This window comes from Trichosurus vulpecula, chromosome 2, assembly GCF_011100635.1.
Source record: "Trichosurus vulpecula isolate mTriVul1 chromosome 2, mTriVul1.pri, whole genome shotgun sequence".
In the NCBI taxonomy this organism is placed as follows: Eukaryota; Metazoa; Chordata; class Mammalia; order Diprotodontia; family Phalangeridae; genus Trichosurus; species Trichosurus vulpecula.
The window spans coordinates 201,967,378-201,989,806 of record NC_050574.1 but is presented as its reverse complement, the minus strand read 5'-3'; the positions used below and the strand labels follow the sequence as shown (position 1 = coordinate 201,989,806).

At 37.1% G+C, this 22,429-nt stretch overlaps 1 protein-coding gene across 3 annotated transcripts in view; it reads right to left on the bottom strand.

Moving 5' to 3' along the window:
* The window catches only part of FMNL2 (formin like 2), a 366,341-nt gene that overhangs the window by 62,813 nt on the left and 281,099 nt on the right, over positions 1-22,429 (bottom strand). For all 3 annotated transcript variants that reach the window (XM_036743438.1, XM_036743440.1, XM_036743439.1), the window contains exons 7-9: positions 9,834-9,942; positions 7,540-7,616; positions 5,236-5,329 (exon numbers count right to left, since the gene is read on the bottom strand). In XM_036743438.1, the coding sequence (XP_036599333.1) occupies positions 5,236-5,329; positions 7,540-7,616; positions 9,834-9,942 (280 nt within the window). The remainder of the gene's footprint in view (positions 1-5,235; positions 5,330-7,539; positions 7,617-9,833; positions 9,943-22,429) is intronic.

Here is a 22,429-nt window from a genome sequence, read left to right as displayed (position 1 = left end):
CTTGCGGCCTTGGGGCCACATGTGGCCCTCTAGGTCCTCAAGTATGGCCCTCTGACTGAATTCAAAATTCACAGAACAAATTCCCTTAATAAAAGGATTCGTTCTGTGAAACTTGGACTCAGTCAAAAGGCCATACCCAAGCACCTAGAGGGCCACATGAGGCCTAGAGGCTGCAAGTTCCCCACCCCTGTCCTAGACAGCCACCATGATGATTGCTGGGAAACAACATCATGTCTTCCAGGACAAGGGAGACATTTTCTAGGTTTGAGAGATGCTATGATAATTGGGCAAAATTGAGACAGGCAATAATCTAAGAGCTAAACCAAAGATATGAGGAGAAGAAGGTTTGGGGTTTGCACAAACCTATGAACTTTCAGTAAGATCTATTTAGGAGAAAGAATGGTTCTGATAGCTTAAAGTCTAAAATTTTATGCACGATTTATTCATTTTGTAAAACATCTTTCCTCACTAAGAGGCACTGTTTATCTTTACAAGTTAACATGCCCTTTTGCTCTTTCTGAGACTATCTAAGATATATCTTGACAGTGGAACTTAAATGATGACACTTTCTTACATGGCGTGAGATGAACGTTGCTTTTTTTTTTCTTCTACAAAAATAACTGATTGAAAGGGAAAAGATAAGATAGTGGGGCAAGGCTGACGTGTTCCCTGGTGGGAAGTATATGTGTGTTTGTTTTTTTAAGTGCTGTGATGACTGGAGGCACCCTAGTCACACAGAGGAACTAACACCAAGAGAGAAGACTGCCACATAGATGGGATTATGAATAAGGGGCCATCCTGCTGGAAATCCATCCCTAAACTCTTTCTATGTCAGTGACTTTGAAACTCTCCATAAGATCAACTCCACATATTTAGAGCCAAATGCCCTAAAACTTCAGCACTGAAAACTAACTCAAGACAGAAGGAAAACTAGAAGAAAAAATGGAAAAGAAAAGACTTGGTTTCAGCAATACAAAAAAAAATATATGGAATGAAGAAAGGAAGAGAGAACTTCTAAAAAGTTTTTTTTTGAGTTTTAAAAGTTTCTAAAAGCTTTCTGATGCCCAGGAGCCAATTCACGTAGGAATTTCCCAGAGAATCCCAATGAACAACACTAACCTTATCCTAATACTGAGAACAGCTTCATCAAATAGGAGAGAAGAAGTTACACAAATAAGTAGTTAGAAAGGAATGAAGGGGAGGTAGTGGTGGTGATGGGGGAGGGATAAGGAGGGAAACTAGGCCTCTCTAATCTGACTGCAGGAACTAAAAGACTCTGATGATCTGTAAAAAACAAACAAACCAAAAAAAAAAAAAAACAAACCCAACCACATAACAATGTGCAACAAATCAGAGATAATGACAAGATCCAGTAAAAAAAAAATTAGCCTTGGTCTCATCTTTTCAACAATAAACAGTCATTAGAGTGGGCATTACAGAGCATTATGAGCTCACTTGACAAATAAATTGTCTTGTATAAATACCGGGTGTCCCAAAAATCTTCATGCAGTTTTCTGCATTAATAAATAATGGCTATGAGCTTACAACCTTTTTGAAAGTTTAATTATTTAAATTTATTTTATACTTATTAAGTTTTCTGAATTTTGAAGAATAAATTTTTAGTTTTAATAAGATGGGACACCCTATCACTATGCATTGTTTGGGTGTGACAGTTTCCGAACGACTCTTTCTCAGACCAATGGATCAGTAGAAGAAGGCCTCTTGCTTGGCCACTGTACTCTTGATGTGTCCCATTAGACTTTTTTTTGTGGGGTAACATCAAAACTGTCACATATTCATCTAAACCTCTTCTTTGAATGATCTTTAAGCCTGGGACTACAAATGCAAATCCTTTCAGTCCCTGAGCAGCCACTGGTGAAAGTTTTTACAAAGTTTGAAAACTGACAAGAGCAATGTATAGTGCAAGACAGTCATTATGTTGAACTGTAAAAATCATATCAATATTTTAAAATTTTATATAACTTTTCAAATGCTGTTTTTTTTTGAAGTTTGTAGCATTTATACTTCTGAAATTAATAAAGTTTAAAACTACACTAAGACTTCTGGGACAATCTGCATATGCCTGGCCAGGTCAGGTGATCCCTAAGTCTTGAGAGATGCCTCTGTGACATGTGATGTTTATTGCAATTTTTTCCATCTAAATCCACGTAATTAAATTTCATTTACCATAATGCATAATGTTTCATAAATGCAAACCAGGGAACGCTAAGGCTCAGCAAGGAATATTGTGCCCCTAAGTGACATCTAGGTTTAGCACTCTTTAAAATGTCAATAGACACTGTTCTGAAAGCACTCTCTATTATTAAAAAGAGGATTGCTACAGATATAGTAAAAAAAAAACAAAAAAAAACACCTCTGGTTTTAGTAAGACTCTCTTAAAACAATAGAAGATTCTGCCCATTTTGCCTTGGAATATTAAATACCTATAAGAGAATGATGGAGTCTGGTAGAGAGGACAATCTCAGCAAGGACTGGAAGATGCCTCCCTTAGTATTCCATTTTGAAACAATTAGTGGTGGGTCAAATTAGACATGAATGATTAGTTTGTTGGCTCTACTGAAAGAAATGCTGAAATAATTGCTAGATGCTTATTTAAGATCCAGAGTCTCTAATTTCCTTTGAGCATCTGGTACCAAATGTCAGCAGTATGTTCCTCTGTATTATTACACTGACTTGGGAACTAAAGGTTTCAGTCCCTTGAAAAAAGTTGCCTTACTGGGGAAAATGGGCAGCCATCTCTGTTGAACTCCAGGTTCAAATCTGAGCATGGATAATTAAGTCTTTATCCCTCTGAGACAGAGTTTCATCGTAATGGAAGAGGTAAAAAAAAAATTGAGGAACTGAAGACTTTAAAAACTAAGCTTCTCAAGAATAGTGTTTGTTCTTTTGACATCTCCATAGTACAGTACTCTACACAAGATGACAGCCAAAAAGAAATGTTAATGAGCTCCAATGTGCAGAGATACAGCAGGCCTGGTAGAGAAGGGTTTCCCAACCACTGGGTAACCAACTCCTAAGAAATATTTTTTACAAACCTTCCAAGTTTTTAATAATAATAAACTAAAAAAAATTCTGAGTATTCCTTCTCTCTGTAAACTGCTTCTCTCAGATACAACCTCCTCTGTCTCCTAAGTTCTAGACCCCTGCCCAGAATTTCAATTTATTTAAATGCTGGCCTGGGCTGGGAAAGACTGTTACATAAGACTCTACGGTCTAGCACCTCAAGGCCATCAAAGCCAGATATATGTCATGCCTTTCATAAAAGGGCTAATGAACACTTCATTCCCTTCATGAAACAAAATCTAAAGAAAGATAATGTAAAAGTTCTTTGTAAATGAATATTATAAATGACAGTAAGACATAATTTCAAATATAACAAAGTAAAGAAAAGTGGGGTGAAATGAAATGAACATCTTACTTATATCCATATGCAGAGTTTCTTAGAGAAATGAAATATTTTCTGCCCTCATTCTGAAAACTAATTATTTTTCTCTTTCTTTGGCACACTTGTACAAAAGTTCAGAACTAATGGAAGCTAAGAACCCCTACAGAAACAAGTTCTGTCCAGGCCTCTTCTCATGGATAGATGGCTTCTTTTAGAAGCAATACTTAGTTTCAAGGAGGATCAGCATCTAAACAATCTTCATTCACATTCAATTATTTTAAATGAGTCATATTTTACTTACATGTGTATGATTAAAAAAAAATGAACACTTAGACTGTTCAAGAGATGATGTGGATTTAATTCAGCATCTTAAAACCCACATGAGTTTTTAGGAGTATTTTTAAATCTAAGACTATAATCTGTTCCATAGGGTTAGACTCTGAAGTTAGGTAATACACAATGGAAATCCTTTATAATACTCATGTTGAGAGATAGGATTAATGCCTGTTTTCTAAGTTAGCAATGTCATATGAACAATATTTCCTCTATGTTGTTAATACTTCTGCAGACCATAATTTGTCCTGTAGTATGTCCAAACTCAGGGAAACAGAGAATCATGAAAAGGAATTAATGGAGTGATGCTGCAAGTGCTTCCAGAGTGGACAGTACCTGGTTTCTGACATTTTAAAGTCTCATTTTATCAAGTGTTTCAAGATTAGGAGTTATGTTAGGCACACATGCTGCACTTTATTTCTCCACATCGATATTCTTGGCTCTAAAAGTTCTGTTTAGAAGACACAGTATGGATTTAAGGACTTTCTGTGATTCCGTATTGGAAAATGGGAGTTCTCTTCATGCTTCCTAAGCTTAAACTAGAGCTGAGATCAATTCAATGGTTACTTCCATAGCTATGGCTTGCCATTTGGACATCATTTGGGCTCTTGAAACAGTAGAAATTACACGTGAAGGGCATAGAAAAAACACCTTCTGCTTCTACATGTCTACCAAAAAAGGCAATATGCCAAACTGAACATTTAAAAAGCAGAATGGCCTGCCACATTTTACCACCGCGAGCAGCACTGTGTCATTTGGCCCCCTCTGTACTCCTACCCTTCTTCCACTGTGGAGCCTTAATATCAATCATCAGGCCACAAGGCTCTACAGCTCAACATCTCAGTACTGAAGGGAAATGTAAGCTCCTTAGGGACAGGGAATGTGCTATGATTATTGAAGGCTGCTTTTGTCTGCAGTTACCTACGAGGAATATAAGGCACAGTATGTCCTAAGGTCATTTATGGCATGAAGTTTTTGGCACTGAACTATTTCTCTAATCTCCATTCTTGCTCATACTTGCGCGCTTTCTTACAGTTTGCCTATGACAAGATCACCTGTTTTAAATTACAAGCTCCTAAAATCAGGGATTGTGTTTATTTTATTCATTTTGTCCAATACCCAGCAAGACCATGTAATAAATACTACCTGATAATGACAGCAATGATGAAAAGGGCTTATAAAATTTTATAGAGCAAGCCATCAAATATGGGTCCTAATGAAAGCCACATATATCAAACTGGCTATCCCATTCTCATGCCACCTGAAGGTAAGTTAATAATATAAGTATTCTGAATCACGGTCTGAAGTGTAAAGGAAGACTAGGAATCATTGTTCTGTCGAACACATCCTGAAGAATATTGTAAAATTTAATTATTTATATAAATTAATTATCTTTAGGCTCCAAAGCAAGGGAAAAGATAAATTGTTTAGCATTGTTCATACTTAAAAGAGACCATTGCATGCACATTCCACACCACAAATTTGGAGTCTCCTACCTCTTTAAAGTTATCAAATGCTGATAAAATGATTTCATGCCCTCCTCTTACAAGACAAACAGCTGCCAACAGTTCTAACACAAGGGCTTTCGTTCTGTCAAAACAACAAGAAAGAAAAAAAACCCAAATCAATGAGAACATGATTAATTAAATCCTCCTAGGAAAAATGGACGCAGTGATGTGAAATACATGTCTGTGTTCTGAGCATGTTTTTAATTTTTACTAGCTTACAATTCTCTCTATGATTTGTCTAAGATAGTAAATTTATGACCCATTTGACAGACCTGCCCCATTTTCACTAACATAGAAATTAGATATTAATGAAAAATCGAGAAAAGAGTTACACTCGTTATTAAACTCTGGTTAAGGACATTGTCCCCCACTTTTAATGTTGAGTGATAACAGTTCTGCTTGGCTTTAAAGTAAACAGATTTATGAGCTGAACAGCAATAGGAAATTTGGAAACATTAGGAAAAGAAATCATTGGTTAAATATTTTCTCCATGGTCTGGAAACAAAACTATTTCATTTGTCTAAAAAGTTCAAAATCAAATTAAATAAATATTCTCATGCTTCAAACGTGCTCATTTGCAGATGGCTCTGAATAAATCCTCTGTGACAATGTGAGCTTGTAACAAGCTTACTTTTCCTCCCTATGTAGGTGACTTGGAACTAGCAAATAACAGCTGTGCTAATATACAGATATTTTCTCTGTCCCCAGAAACAAAAATAAAACTACATCTGAAAATATTATTGGAAGGAAAACTTGGAGAAAAAAAATTCTAAACTTTCAAAGTAAAATACAACAAGGGCGTATCATATGCCAGCTACTGGTGCCAATGTATAATCTGGCATAGCATCCCTTAGAGAAATGCTCCCTCACAGCACTTTAGACAAAGGTTCTTGTGACAGCCAATGATATAAAAAAATCTTAAACAAAAACAAATGGGATTTTGGGGCATAGAGGCTAAGAATGTACCAGTAGGATCATACTCAATTTTAATGCAAATGGAGGAAGTGAATCTGCCAACTCCCAAAGCACCCCTCACTTGAAATAAAAAATGGTGATCCAACTGGAGAGGATCTCATTTCAAATTAGATTCTTCAGGGGGCAAATAGTTCTTAGGTATATGATCTATTTATATCTATCCTTAGAAAACTGACAAAATAGAATGTAACTAGGAGATATAAAATATTCTACTGGAATATTAATTATCAGGGGGGAATTTGGAAGTAGATAATTAAGAGATCCTTCTGGAAATAATCTGTGATTTAAGAACACATTCACATGAATTATACACACACGTGTCCAAGACATGCATTCAGACATATGCACATACATGCATTGCATATAACAGGGATAAGGATGGGGATTGGAACTGGGATTTCATTTCTATAGAGAATGCTAAGGTGTCCTCTCTACTGATGCATCACATCAGCATCTTCTCTACTATTTACTGTTTTCAAGAACTGCCAAATGCACTACCAGGTTGAATGATTTCTCCAGGGTATGTAGCCAGTATATGTCAAAGGAGGAACTTGAACTCAGGTTTTCTTTGCTTTTATGTTATGTTAGGCCAGTATGTTATGGTGCCTCTCATAATAAGAGACACACATGCCCACATGCATGCACCGGTGGAAAGAATACTCATAGCAATGAGATCACAGATCCATTTAAGCATACATATGCATATATACACATATATAGACATATACCTATGTACAAAGTTATTTACATTGATACAAATATACACACATGTGCTCTGAAAACAAACTAAAAGAACATACCTTCCTTTTATTTTCCAAGGTTCAAGACTTTAGACACATAGCCCTAGTTTCCAGCCCTAATAAAAATTATTCCATGTAGACTTTCTTGAATAACCCTAATATCAAAGTCCACAGGTCTCAAGGTGATATAATAGGAGGAAGGGAGTGCTCTTTCTGTAAAAGCATTCCCATTTGAGGGATGACACTATTAAGTGATGACATATACCAAAGGCAGAAGTAGAGATTCCCAAGATTCTACCCACATCATGTTCTTGGATCTCCCCACTACATCCAATAGACTTGAAGATGAAGATACTGGGGGGTGAGGCCTCATGAGTGATAAAAACTAACGAGATCTAAAAGTGTCACCATTTAACTGTGCTATATGCAATTGCTACAATAAAAATTTTTAAACTTACAGTATCGTGTTTCATTCTAGAGAGAAATATAGGTAGGTTCCACAATTTAACTAGACCAAATAGAGTTTAAGTCTATGACTTAGTTTGCATTAGTCTTATATATCACATAATAAACTTACCTGGGGTTTTTGTTGTTCAAACTTAGTGCAATTTCATTAACAGCATGTGGATGTGACATGACCATATTGAAGCCATACTGAAATCAACAGAAAAACAGAACATCTGCGGTTCAGTTTGAGGGCTGCCAAATGTTTATTTTTTCAAAAGAGAAATTAAAAAATTTAAAGCCTATCCTGTTTCCATGGAAACCATGACCAGAATATCTAAACACTAGATCTGGCAATTTTTGTAATTTCTGTAAACTTTTTGTAACTTCTGTAAAATCTGAATGATTAAGAACATTCTGGCCAAATCACAGAATTAGCCAGAGGACTGGGAAGTCACCACTAGCTAAGTCACAGTCATAAGTTTTCAAATTTTGACCCCTTTTGTCATCATGTCGCCATTTCTTCATTTAGCCATCCTTATAGTAATTATAATAAAGTGGCTTTGATTATCATTTTTATTGTATACAAGGGTAAATGAAGATAAAAGGATGTTAAGGGTTATAACTAAAGGTCCCATAAGCAGCTAACGACATTAGTGCTAATTTTTAGTCACAGTTTTTTATCTCCTTTAATTTTCTCAGGATGCCTTCCTTTTTTCCCCTTTATTTTTACTTTTGCACAATTCTTCTTATTGGACTTCTAAATTTGTTTCTCTACAAATCTTTTATGTTTACCTTTTGGTAGGGTTTCAATTTGATGTCATCAGTTTGCCATAAAAAACAATTACATATTTCTAAAGAACTCTTAGTTGGCTATACCATATCACTGTTTAATCCAGGAAAAAATAAAAGCTCTATAAACCTAGCTCTCTATTACCAAAAGATCTTGCTCATCCCTTTTATGACTGCATGGCATTTTGCTCCTGCCTGTCACAACTATGGATATTTGCCAAAGACTCTAGCTGGGTATCTAACTATAATCACAGCCACAACCACCCATGGAAAATCCTGCCTTGACTGGGGAGCAGCACTGCCCTTTACCACAGGCATGAAGGAGAATACATTGCTTCTGGACTTAAATGATATTCACAACGTCTCTATCCCAACACATTTCTCTGTCTAGTTTCTTCTGCCTGATTTAAACCCTATAACCCAAACCTCTGTTCTTAGACTTGGACTCTATTTCTGCTAGTGCTCTGTTGCTCATTTTGTATCTATAGAAACTGAACCTTGTCTATGTAGCCCAGTTAGATTCTCTTGCCTAGTTCATGTCTTTGGAAACTTAGCCAGAGTCACCTACTGAGACCCTGAAGCTTGCCTATTCCCTCTAGTATGACTTAACCCCCCTAGACTGTGACTTCCGCTTTGCCTACATTAATGGGGCTTGCATGCCCATTCATCATACTTGCGTTTATGCTAGCTGATCTGCGGGATAGGAGTTCTTGGCTATACATCACACTTTCTACTAAGTCCCACAAACAAGACCAAGGTCTCAGTGCTTACTACTCTGTTTAGCATCCAAAGCCTTTTTATAACCTGATCCCTTCCTCCCTTTTCAGTTTTATTACACGTTAATCCTCCTCCCTCCAAGTACTCTGTGATCCAGTAACACTGGCCTCCTTAACGTTTCTTGCACAAGACATTTCATCTCCGAACTCTGGGCATTTTCCCTGGCTGTCCCCCAATCCTTAAATTCTCTTCCTCCTCATCTCCATCTCCCAGCTTCCCTGGCTTCCTTCAAGTCCTGGCTAAAATCCCTTCTTCTATGAAGTCTTTCCCAATTCCCTGAATGCTACTGCCTGCTCTTTGTCGAAAATATCGAATTCATCTGGTCTTTATCTTATTTGTACATAGTTGTTTGTGTATTGTCTCCACCATTATCGGACTATGAGCTACTTGAGTGCTGGAACACTTTGACTTTCTATGTGTCCCCAGATGCTTAGCTCAGTGCCAGGCACAGCAAAGATACTTAATAAATTCTTATTCACCTGACATCTGGCCTGACCTTTCCCACTGCTACTCATGTCCTGACAATGACACTGCTAATTTCAGAGACAAAAAAAAAAAATCAGTTTTTTTTAATAGAGGAAAAAAAATGTTCCCCATTACTTATTTCCCTCCAGATTAGTACATAACATCAGAATGAGAGGAGAAGACCAAATTTTAAGCTTCTAAGTCATTGGAATTTTCTTTCTGACCATAATATCATATTAGAAATTTGAGGACATTTAAAATGGAAACAACATAAAGAAGAAAATTAAAATATGATCTAAGTTCAATTTGTCTAGATGGTCAAGAGGACCTTTGGGGGGGGAGTGAAGAAGGCAGAACAAATCTAGCAACAGTTCCTAAAATAAGAATACATACCTGGTAATTCATGATGGCACGTAAACACATGATACAGACGTGAACATCATCTTTTTTACTCACTAATCTTGAATTTTTCAGCGTTCTTCTGCTTGGCAAAGTATTATAGCTGCAATTGAAAAGGGCAACTTTTATAAAACAACAGACTACTTCCATTAGTTGGGGAATATGTAACTACAGAAATGGATTTTCCCTACCTTTTACCAGCTAATGACTGGTTTTCATAATGTACATAACATGATTATCCCAGTGCCCAGTGCAAAACAAGTACGAAGTGCAAAAAACCAATGCGAGAATGGCCATCACAAAGCCTTCCTTCTAACAACTGCATTGTTTGACATAATGGCTTAACACCTTGACATGCTCAGTTGGTTATGCACAAGACACTAAAATGCATCCTACATTGATGGTACACATTCAATGGATGCAAGAAGCCTTAAGACCCACATGAGCAATGTTGGACAGCTACTGGTTCCTAATGAATAAGCTATGTTAGCTTTGCAGAGGTGACCTGAGGCAGGATGCATGCCATCCTAAATGCAGCAAAGAGGTGAGAGGCAAGAAAAGCCTTAGCTTCGTGACTCCATCACTCTTTGAACATGTGGCACATCTTAAACTTGCCATCTGTGCCATCTAGAAGCTCCTGTTGTGCTACTGCAGACCTAAGCAAAGCAGCACATTCAGGCAGGACCAAAGACTTAATGGTGCCAGGCCCTTGAACTCTTAACACTGTGCAAATGATTCTGGGGGCAGTCACTCACCTAAAGGCAGGTACAGTAGCAGAATCTTGGATGAAAATATGGAATGTGGGGGCAAGGAAGAGAGAGAGAGAGAGAGAGAGAGACAGAGACAGAGAGATTTGCCCATGTTTTTAATATTGGACTTCCCTCTTTATCACTTAAAATGAGAAACTTTTCATTATTAGGAGATGTTGAAGAAAAATAGCCTAGACAATGACCTTATATCAGGGACACAAAAACAACTCTGCAGGAACCACACATCACAATTCTATGATTTAAATGCTGGGTGTGCACATAGGTTCTCAGGATAGAAGCATAGAATTCTAGTTTTCTTTCCAAGACCAAGACAAAAACAAATATCAAAAATGGAAAAATTATTTCCTGAGAAAGAAGTCGATGGCAGAAATGCCCTCCCAAAACAAGCTATATCCCCTCCCCTGCCCCACTACCATACTAAATTAGAACTGTAGATGAATATTTTGTGATTAACATTAACATATTTCTCAAAAAAAACCTAACAGATGGTTAACGATTTAAAATGTCCATGGGTATTTTGACAGGTAGATGATTATCTAAAATTCTCTTACTGAGCATGCCAATTGATTTCAATTAATGTTCAAAAGCTATTGAAGGGAGTAGAGGAGAGAGCCTTAGTCTTATAAACAAGCCTACTATTTGGCCAAATTAATTTCAGGAAAGAATTGCCACAAAACACCTTTTTCCAGATAGTAAAATTCTCAGCTATCAGACTGTCTTGATTCTGCTAGTGACTGTATTTCAAAATTTCTTGGTTTGTTTGTTTGCAATTGGAAATAAAACCTCCAAATTTCACCAATTATGCCATATCTTATTTCAATTGTTTATATGAAAATAAAAGAAGCTGAGGTTAAAGAACCAGGTTCACTATATTGGGGTGGGAGGGGGGAGGAGGAGTAGGAGGCAGAGAAAATTTGGAACTCAAAAACTTGTGGAACTGAGTGCTGTAAACTAAAAATAAAAAATAAACTAAAAAAAGAAACAGGTTCAATATATATATATGTGTATATATATATATATATATGTGTATATATATATATATATACATACACAACTCAATATCACTACCTAACTTTTAAATTCAATTATCATCTCACTAGGACACATCATTCACAAAGAGCAGCTAGGTGGCACAGTGGCTAGTGCGCTGGGCCTGAAGGCAGGAAGCCTCATCTTCCAGTGCTCAAATCTGGCCGTAGACACTTCATAGCTGTGTGTCCCTGGGTAAAGCCCGTCACCCTGTCTGCCTCAGTTTCTTCATCTGTAAAATGAGCTGGAGAGGAAAATGGCAAACCACTCCAGTATCTTTGCCAAGAAAATCCCAAATGGGGTCATGGAGAGTCGGACGTGCCTGAAAAATGACTATATCACTTCACTGTAACCACAACAAGAGCACGATTGCTAACACATTTCTTGGAAGTCTCACAGAAACTGGTACTTCTTTAAACAATTACCATGCTGCCAGTCTGACCCAACCATGTTTAATCTGCATAATCTACAAGTTTCTCCTTTTCTCCTACTTTCCTTCTGTTGTTTTTCCCCTAAGTATTTATTTTCTAGTTGAACTCAGTCCTTTAAGTACATAGTAAGCAATGAACTAGTGAGATAGTACTCATCTCTCTGATTGAAAGCACTTCCTGCTACTTGAACAAAAGGCCTCCAAAACCACCAAGAAAGGAAAGTGCATTTTTGATAAAAGCCACTTCCAGTTGTGAAACTCTCTTATTTTTAGCCATAAAAGCTGAAAACGTATTCAACAATGTACAAAAACTCATCTGTGGATCCAAGATATGTCATACTAGAGAGCTTCATTTACCTCTAGTCCTTCCAAATAAATGTTAATTATTTTAGCAAGTGGAACAAGCTAATATATTTCATGGTCTTTCCCAGCAATTAAGCAATTCACTTAATAACTATGGATGCTATATTAATTTTTATTTATTAATTATTATTAACTTTATTTATTAATTAATTTTTTCCTTTATTGCAGTTCTATCAATCCAATACTAGGGATGTATGCAATAAGTACCTTTTTATAAAGCCAAGATGTGTTTGTAATGATTCAAAAGGATTTACAAGTCATACTTGTGTGGCTTATATTATAACTTACATGGTTTAAATTACAACCTCCATAATTTATGCTACAATGAAGATTCTTGCAAAACTATTTGACCAGTATAATCTCATAAAACTACATGTTTAAATAAAATATCTCCATTCATACCAGTAGTAAGTTATCCCCAACTTTATTTTATATATCATTTAAAACAGAAGGGCAGGCTCATGCTGATAGAAAATTGGCCCTGAATCCAAGTTGACCTTGGGTTCATGTTCCAATTCTGACACATACTAGCTATGTGACCTGGGACAAACTACCCAACCCCCATGCAAATCTTTAGGATTCTAAGTTGCAATGGTTCAACCATTCTGGAGAACAATTTGGAACTATTCCCAAAAGGCTACAACACTACCCATACCCTTTGACCCATTAATAATGACACTAGGTCTGTATCCCAAACAGATCAAAAGAAAAGGAAAAGGAGCCACATGTAACAAAAATATTTATAGCAGCCCTTTTTGTGGTGGGAAAGAGTTGGAAATTGAGGAGATGCCCATGAAGTGAGGAATGGCTGAACGAGCTGTGGCTTATGATTGTGATGAAATACTATTGTGCTGTTATATGATGAAGGGGATGGTTTCAGAAAAACCTAGGAAGATTTACATGAGTTGATGCAAAGTGAAGTAAGGACAATTAGAAGAACACTGTACATAGTAATAGCAACATTGTAACAATAATCAACTGTGAAAGACATGGCTACTCTTATCAATACAATGATCTGAGATAATTTCAAAGGACTTGTGATAAAAAATGCTATCCATCTCCAGATAGAGAATCAGTGAACTCTGAGTGCAGACTGGAGCATATTTTTTCTACTTTCTTTCATTTTCTTGCTTTTTTTTTTTAGCAACATGACTAATACGAAATTTATCTTGAATTATTTCACATGTACATTAGGTATCATACTGCTTGCTTTCTCGATGGATAGGAGAGGGCTGGAAGGAAGGAGAGAATTTAGGACTGAAAAATAAAAATTTCTAAAAAAAACTGCACTGCCAAAAAATAAAAAGACTCTAAGTTGCAGAAAAGTTGGAAATCTGAAATGGCAGAAGGAATTTCCTTATTTAGGGATTTCCTATATCAATGAAATTATAGGTCTAGTCTTATCCGATTATTTAAAATATATACTATACATTAAAACCCATATGAATTATTATCAAAGCAAATATTTAAGAGGTCAATACATTCTATATGTACAAAATGTAACTACGAAGTGATAAAAGTTGATTTTGCTATCTACTCAGACAAATCAGTTTCATTAATTTATACATACACCCTTCCCCACATATGTATATATGTATACATACTGAATAGAGTGGGTATACACACACACACACACATACACGCGCATGCGCTCACACACTCACACACCCACACACACACACGAGACAGCAAGTCTGAAATAATGGATACAGGGTTAGTCTTGGAGTCAAGAAGAGCTAGGATTAAAGTCTCAGAAACCTACTAGCTGCGTGAAGATGAGGAAGTTAACTTTAAACAAGGAGCATTTATTAGGCATCTACTATGTGTGAGTCACAGGAGAAACAGTATCTGCCCTTGAGGAGTCTATAGTCAAGCAGAGGGAGACAATATGCACATAGACAGGTAGACACAAGATGGACAAAAGTTATTTGGGGAGCGGGGAGTAGATGTCAACAGCTAGAAAGATCAGTAAAAGTGGAACTTGAGCTAAGTCAAAGGAAATTAAAGCTTTCAAGAGACAGAGGTGAGACGGAGTATATTTCAAGGAGGAGGGGAGGGATGGAGTAGGGAGGAAAACACCAAATAAAAATAAAAACATGAGTAACAGCCTTTAGTAGCTTACTTAAAAATGACACTTGGTTGCTAAAAAAACAACAATTCCAAGTATTTTCTTTTTTCTTTCTTTCAGAAAGAAACTGGGTTTAAGTCACTCACCCAGGGTCACAGAGCTAATAAGTATCTGAGGTCATATTTGAACTTAGAGCCTCCTGACTTCAGGGCCAGTGTTCTGGCCAGTGTTATAACCACTGTGCCACCTAGCTATCCCTAAGGCCAAGTATTTTTAAGGTGTACTGTATTATATAATTAATCTATACTGGGTTAGCCAGAATTAAGGATAAAAAAAAACAGGGTTGGAACTTGACTCAGTAACAGCCAATCAAGTTCTCATGTTAGAACCTTACTGCCTGCAACCATATGTGCCAGCTTGTTCCTTGCCAAAGTGTTTATTTCCTGTCACACAGAAATAGCTTTTTTCTTCAGTTATTTATGGGTGTCATTTTTTTTCTGGCCACCAATTATTTCAACCACTATGGAAGCTCTGCTTGCCATAGGAGCAGGGGTTTTTTTGGTGTTCCTTTTATTTTTTTCCTGTATTTTGTGTCAGAATGCAGAATGATGAATTTACTTAGCTCATCTGAGGGGATCATTTTAGATTTGAAAGACACAGTGCCCTGCTTAGATTCCTTTGTGAGCTTCTCCCTAAATAGAGGAAGCCACTTGTTTCTTATCAGCCCCACTCATTTTGTGTCTTCTTAATGACAAGAAATGTTATTTTAAAAAATCTTTTCAGGTAGATTTTTTTCTCACTAGTCATATGATAAAGAACTAGACAGGGACCACACCTGTAATTTCTTTGGTATAAGGAATTCCTGGATAAAGAAACTCTCCTGCCCAAAGTCATATCCAGTATGTGTCAGAAATAGGACCTGAATTCAGATTTTCCTGGTTTCAAAGTCAGCTTTCTATCTAGTACACCAAGTTTCCTCTTTTATAGGACTCAATATTAATCAGTAGGAAATTCTACACTATATTTGGGAATTCTTATTCTAAAAGCATCCTCTCTCCACCCCCAATATAGAGGTATCTCAATTAAATGCCACAAATCTTTCTTTCTAGCCAAACAAGAGGCCTCTAGAGGACACTCAATAGGGACCTCATTAAATCCAGCAAGCTAGATTTCACTGATCATTGCAATGGTATGAGGAATATATATATCCCTTGTACTCAGTGGGCACATTTTCTTAAGTGTGACAACTTTTGCACTTGTGTATTTTGTTCATTTGCTTTAATTACCTACTGTCTGTACACCCCTGCTTTTGTCCGACTAACATACAAACAATGGTAGAAAACATTTGGTTTTCTTAATAGCTGCCCTAATACACTGTAGTCATTAGCTTGGAATACCTTTAAACATCAATCAATATTACAATGATTATTTAATTCATCTCTTTACAATTCTATCCTAATTTATTGGCATAAGTTTATAGACAACCAGTGTTTTTGTAAGGGATCATTTAGAGCAGGTCAGCCTGAGGTCCACAAAAGGGGTCTGTTGATACATTTCAGGTGAGGTCTGTAAACTTAGATGCAGAAAAAATTATATCTTTATTTCAAAATGATTGGTTTCATTTGTGATCCTATGTATTTTATGAGATTATTCTGAGATGGGGTTGATAGGATTCACTAGGCTCCCACAGGAAGGAGCTTTAGAACCCCTAATTTAAAGTAATGAAACATGTTGTTGGAGTTTTCTAGTGTAAGGTACTTTCATATGTGAATAGTTTGGCTGCTGAAAAGGGACAGAAAAAAGAACCTGTGTGTATGAAAACCTGACAACATCCATATGTAAAGAAATACAGATGGGTAAGAGGGATAGAGAAGTGCCCATCAGATGAATAGACCGGGAGCAACTGTTGGAAGGGACAGAAATGACCCAGGCTGCAGGGCACTGTATAGTCTCTCAGCTCATTTATAAGTGATTGTTTTTCATGTTTAAGAGATTAGAAGTGACAAGGTGGTAAATCAAATAATGTTGGAGACTATGGAAGATTAAATAAAGACCATGGGTCTCATAATTGACAGGTGGATTTCATTAGTTTTACCTCACAAGGGAGCCTCTATGAACCTCTGATTTGAGGCACGAACAGTGAAGAAACCAGTCAGTGGAAGAAACAGCTGTGATGAAGCAAAGTAAGAAGCAAGAAAGAGAACAGACAGAAAGCAGACAGAAAAGTTTCAGCTGCTATGCTTGTAGTAGGGTAATAGGAAGGGAGTCATTCCTGGTCATATTGGCTCAGTAAAAAAGGCACTGATCATGCTGGAACACTCTCGTTAGTTGAGCTATTGCTCTCTACTGCCCCCTCAGGTTTTAGAGGGGAAAAAAGAGAAAACTGGATTCCTATTTGTTGTGCTAACTAAAAAGAACCTTGCTGAATGAGGAGGTGGCTTCGCTCGTTTTCCTTGCACAGTGCCAACCTGAGGAGTTTTGTTATAAGCTCTGCTTTACTATAATATAATTATAATATTATAAACATATTATAACATTATAAACATATTATAAATATGTTAAGAGGTGAATGGACAGCCTAGAACCTTGTTGCGTGAAGCACTGGCTCGATCTGTCTACATTGTACAGAGAGCCAACCAGAAACATTTTAAATATTCTCTGACTTAAGGAAACTGCTTCTCACTTCTCATTAGAATATTGTAACACGATTTTGGTACCTTTTAAATGGCTAATTTTGAATTGAAAGAGATTGTACTGTTTCATCAGTTCAAGGAGTGAAAAACACCAGATTTGCTCAGCACAGCAACAAGGACCAGAAGGGAAGCAGTTAGCAAATAAAGTTTGTGTAGTGTATATTGAGGGACCTAAGGATTATCTAGGTCTGAAGTCAAGAATTGTGAGTTGTTCTAAGGAAATGGGTTTCTGTATCTGTGCTCCCTTTTCTCCCAGGAACGGTGAATTTGTAGGTGAGTGAGTGTGACCCAAATTTATGTGCGGAATGTGATATTTTGGTTATTACCGATTTGCTTTGAGTAAGTGTGATGTTATAATTATCATCGCTTTTGTTGTATCATATATAATAAATGTTAAGAGCTCATGATGTCATGGTGATTCATTTTGAGTTAAACATAAAACATACCAGTGGGTAGTCAGAAGTTTCAGTGGTAAATAGCAAGAATATTCTTTCCCCTCTGCCCTCAACAAGGTTATTCTTTTCCTTAGCATTTAAAGTCCTTCAAAAATCTTGTTTGAGCTTATCTTTGCAGGCTGATTACACATTATTACATTCATGCCCTCTCTGCTACAGACAAAATGTCTTGCTTGTTGTTCCTCATAAGATATTCCACCTCCATTACATCTCCATGCCCTTGCTTACACTGTCCCCAATCCCTGAAATGTTTTTCCTCATCTCTACCTCTTGAAATCCTTAGTTTCTTCAAGACTCAGGTCAAGTACCACTTCTTTTCAAGGGGCCTTTCTTAATACTGCAATCACTGTATTCATATTCTATGGCATGTTTAACTATTTCTGAACTGATTGGCACATATTTTATTTTCTGTTTTTTGTTATTGCAAACAATGCTGTGATGAACATGTTGGTACATTATGTATTTTTCCTGGATGTCAACAACCTCTTCAAGGTATAATCCCTGTAGTGGAAGGCCTGGGTCAAATGGTATGGCAAATTTAATGCCTTTTCCAGCATAACTGGGAATTATTTTCCAGAAGAACTAGGCCAATTCACAGCTATCCCAACAATGCATGAACATGCCTGCCTTCCCACAGCCTCTCCACTATGGAATTTTCTTATCTTTACCACCTTACTGATTTAATGGATGGGAAGTGATTCATCAGAGCTGCTTTAATTTTAATTTCTCTGAATATTAGCGATTTTGAGCAACTGTTCAGAAAGTGGTTAACAGTTTGGAATCCCTTAAAATCCATTATTATAAACTTAAACAACATTAACAAATAAGAAAATTTCAAAATTTAAAGGGAAATACAAAAAGAAGGAATTATTGAACTGGGAAACTTCTGTGATGCAATTTCCTCACCCCCACACCACCCTATCCACACACTATGTATAATTTGGGTTCAAATTTAACAATGCAATTCTAAACATTCTCTATTTTCCCATATCCCCTCTTCTGCACTTCTTTCTGCTCTCTTGATTATTAATTTTTAAATGATTCATTTATACTCTTGTCTTTGTTTTTGTTTCTTCCTTTTTATTTTTTTAACTGTCCTTATACTTTACCCAGCTATTTATTGGGAAATGGGGCTTGCTCTTATAAATCTGTGTCAATTCCCTATAGATTTTAATGTCAGACTTTTTTCCTGAGTTACTGAATACAACTATTTTTTTTCTCCCAGTATCCTTTTAAAATGTTTCCTAAAAGGGGGCATCGATCAGGAGTTGAGCCTGATGTATACTGACAAAGCAATGCAGATAAACTGATAAAATTATTTGAGTAATTCAGTTCTAAATGCTAGGAAAGCAACCAATGCCAGAAATTGCCACGTTACTGCAGCTCCAAAGACCTCTGCCCAAAAAACCTCACCCACTGAATCTGCAGACTCATGTTTGGATTTCCCCCCAAGGTTATATGGAGTAATTAGCAATTTTAAGAGTGAATTTCCAAGAAATGGGATGAGGATTACACACCTTATCAAGGATATGAGTCATTTTATGACATGCAGGTAAGAGCTAGAAAACACTACAGTAATCCATAACTGATCAGAAATTCCCCTAAGGATCAAATAACACCCATCACTCCAGGCCAAATATGTTTAAGCTATCATTGTTCTTCCGAAGCCACAGGCTGTCATAGACAAACGAAACCAAAACTAAAAGAGAAGATACGCTTGGGCTTTATGCCATTGCCCTTTAGGCTGTACCATCATCACTTTTTATAAGTCATGATCACACTAAATTAAATGTTTGAATAGTAAACTTCCTGTAAGACTTGAGCTCTGCAGGAAATAATACTGGTGACTCAGTACATGGTGCCAGTGCCTAGGACTTGTAAGCTAATGATCTTGGTTTATGTTCTGTTACTATATTACATAAAGTTAAACTGACTATAATACTTTGTTCCTAGAACTATTCACTGAGTTCTATAGATGGCAAAATCTATCTAAGCAAAGCCAAAATGGGAGGATTCAGTTTCTGCAATTGGCCTCACTTCATTAAGGGGCAACACCAGCTGGTTTTTAAATGCCCACCTTGGCTTAATTTAGCTACATGACATGTTGGTTATGTCTAATATAGTTTATTCATTTGTAAAGACACAGCTTCTGATCTATAACCTTAACTTTGTCTTTTTTCCTAAAAGCTCTTTAAAGTTTAGGATTCTTCATTTAGTGAGAACAAGGAAAAAAAGGCACAATAGGCGCCGCTTACTTCTGTTCTTGAGTACCCACATTCCCCATTTGCTTTGTGCTTCCAACATTTGTTTAAGGAAAAATAATTTTGATTGTGACACCATTCTTTGGATGCTTCATGGGACTAAAATGTTACCTTGTGGCTGAATCAGATCACGTGATTCCTTTCGTAGTACAGCTATTCAATGCTTGGCCATGAATACATTTTTTTCACAAAAGATAAGCCTTTAGAAATTATCTTATGTATAAAATAACATAAAGGAGGGGAGGTAGAAGAGAACTAGACCAAAACTACATAAATGGGAAAATGTGTGCATAAATATAGAGAGATGAGTGGACAAAAATAAAATGACAAGGAAGGAGGTACTAACTTGTAAGTTGTTACAGACATTTCACATGATAAAATTCATGTAATGTAAACAGAATTACAGAATTTTAGAACTAGAAGGGACCTTGGTGGCAAACTAGTCCAATGAAGCCATCCCCAAAAAGGAACACACATACCCCACCCCACCCCATGTAAAATACCCATTCAGTGTGCTTTCCACCCCCTGCCAGAAGATCTGTAAGGAACACAACCCTACTACCTCTGCAGGCAGCTCATTCCACTGTTACTAGTCAGGAAATTTTTGTAGATTTTAAACCTAAATTTGGCTCTTGGCAGTTTCCACACTGCTGCTGGGTCAAGCAGAGAAAAATCAAATCCCTTTTTCACATGATAGCCCTTCAAATATTTGGACTCAGCTATCACCTTTCTGTTTCGCCTCCCCGACTCCATTCTTTTCTTCTTCAAGCTAAACCACCCCAGTATCTTCAATCAATCCTCAAAAAAGACATGAACTCAAACCCCATTCATTGACAAAAATACTGATATTGTTTTTATCTGGATGATTTCTAGTTTACTCTTTCTTGAACTACTGAACCTAAGACAAATACAATACCCCAGACGTGATCTGAGTAGGACAGAACACCGAGAGATTGTCAGCTCCTTAATGCTAGAACATATGCCTCTCTTAATGTACCAAATTAGCTTTTTTGCCTACCCCACCACACTGCAGACTTACACTGCTCTTGTTGTTCAGTCGTTTTCAGTTGTGTCCAACTCCTCATGATCCCTTTTTGGGGTTTTCTTGGCAGAGATACTGAAGTGGTTTGCCATTTCCTTCTCCGGCTCATTTTACAGATGAGGAAACTGAGGCAAACAGGGTTAAGAGACTTGCCCAGGGTCACACAGCTAGTAAATGCCTGAGGCCAGATTTGAACTCAGGTGGCACTTTCTCCACTGTGCCACCCGTGCTACCCAGTATTGCGCTTACAACTCATTAAAACCCCAAGACCTTTTTCCAAATGACCTGCTGTCTAAACCACATCACCCCAATCTAGTTCTTGCAAATTTTTATTAGAAGCCAAGTGAAAAAATTTGCACTAATTCCGCTGAATTTTATCTTAATAGATTGAGATCAATGTTCTAATCTGTCAAGACCTTTTGGATCCTGACTTGGTAATGTGGTACGTGAGCTATCTCTCTGCATTTATGTCATCTCTATGTTTGATGAGTGTGTCATCTATGTTTTTTTTCAAGCCACTGATCAAAATGACAAATAACAGCTGACTGAGACATTCCACTGTAGATCTCCTGCCAAGGTGACTCTTTGGTCTAATCAATCAATAACCCCTTGCTAAGCACCCCCTATAAAGCACTGTGCTATGCCTTGGAGATACAAAGACAAAGGTGAATCACTCTAGGCCTTCAATGATCTTGCATTCTACAGGGGCAGACAAAATGCTTGTGTCTGTTGTGTGTATCTCACACAAAAAGCAGAAATGAGATAACCTTGGAAAGGAAAAACCTCATGCCAGAAAGTGACATGACATGTGAGCTGAATCTTGAAGGCAATAAAAGATTTCAAAAGGTGGAGTTAAAGTTCATTCAAGGCAAGGGCAAGAGCCAGTACAGATATAGCAACAGAAGATGGAACATTGTGTGTGACTGAACAGCAAGGACCAGTTTAGCCGAACAGAGAGAGTATGTGGAGGAGAATAATGCAATAAGGCAAGGAAGGTTGGGAGGGAGCCAGGCTGTGCTGAAGGTCTTTATATGCCAAATAGAGGAGTTTGTGGATGATTCTCAAAAGTAACAGGAAACCACTCAAGTCTACTGAATAGGGGTATCCAGCCATTCAGTCAGTTAGAAGGTACATTCAACCGATTGTTGAGTTGTTGATATTTTAAGTTGTCAATAATTTTTTTTTATTTAAAAGCATTTCACATACAATAGGTTAATGTCAGAAGCATAAAACCAGTGGCTATAGGAATCAAACCTAAAGGATGTCATCAAAGAACTAAGTTTCCATAGTGATTAGGCAAGAATTCAACACGCAACCTCACGTTGGGGTGTGGGAGTAGGAAGTCAATGAAAGGCTCTTAACCCGATGCTCAGGTTACTTAAGATGTTTTCCAAAAACTGTATACACCACTCTCAAAAGTCTTTCAGCATCCTCATGGCTAGAAGACCTGCTGATTCCCATCACTTGAGTTTTAGGCAG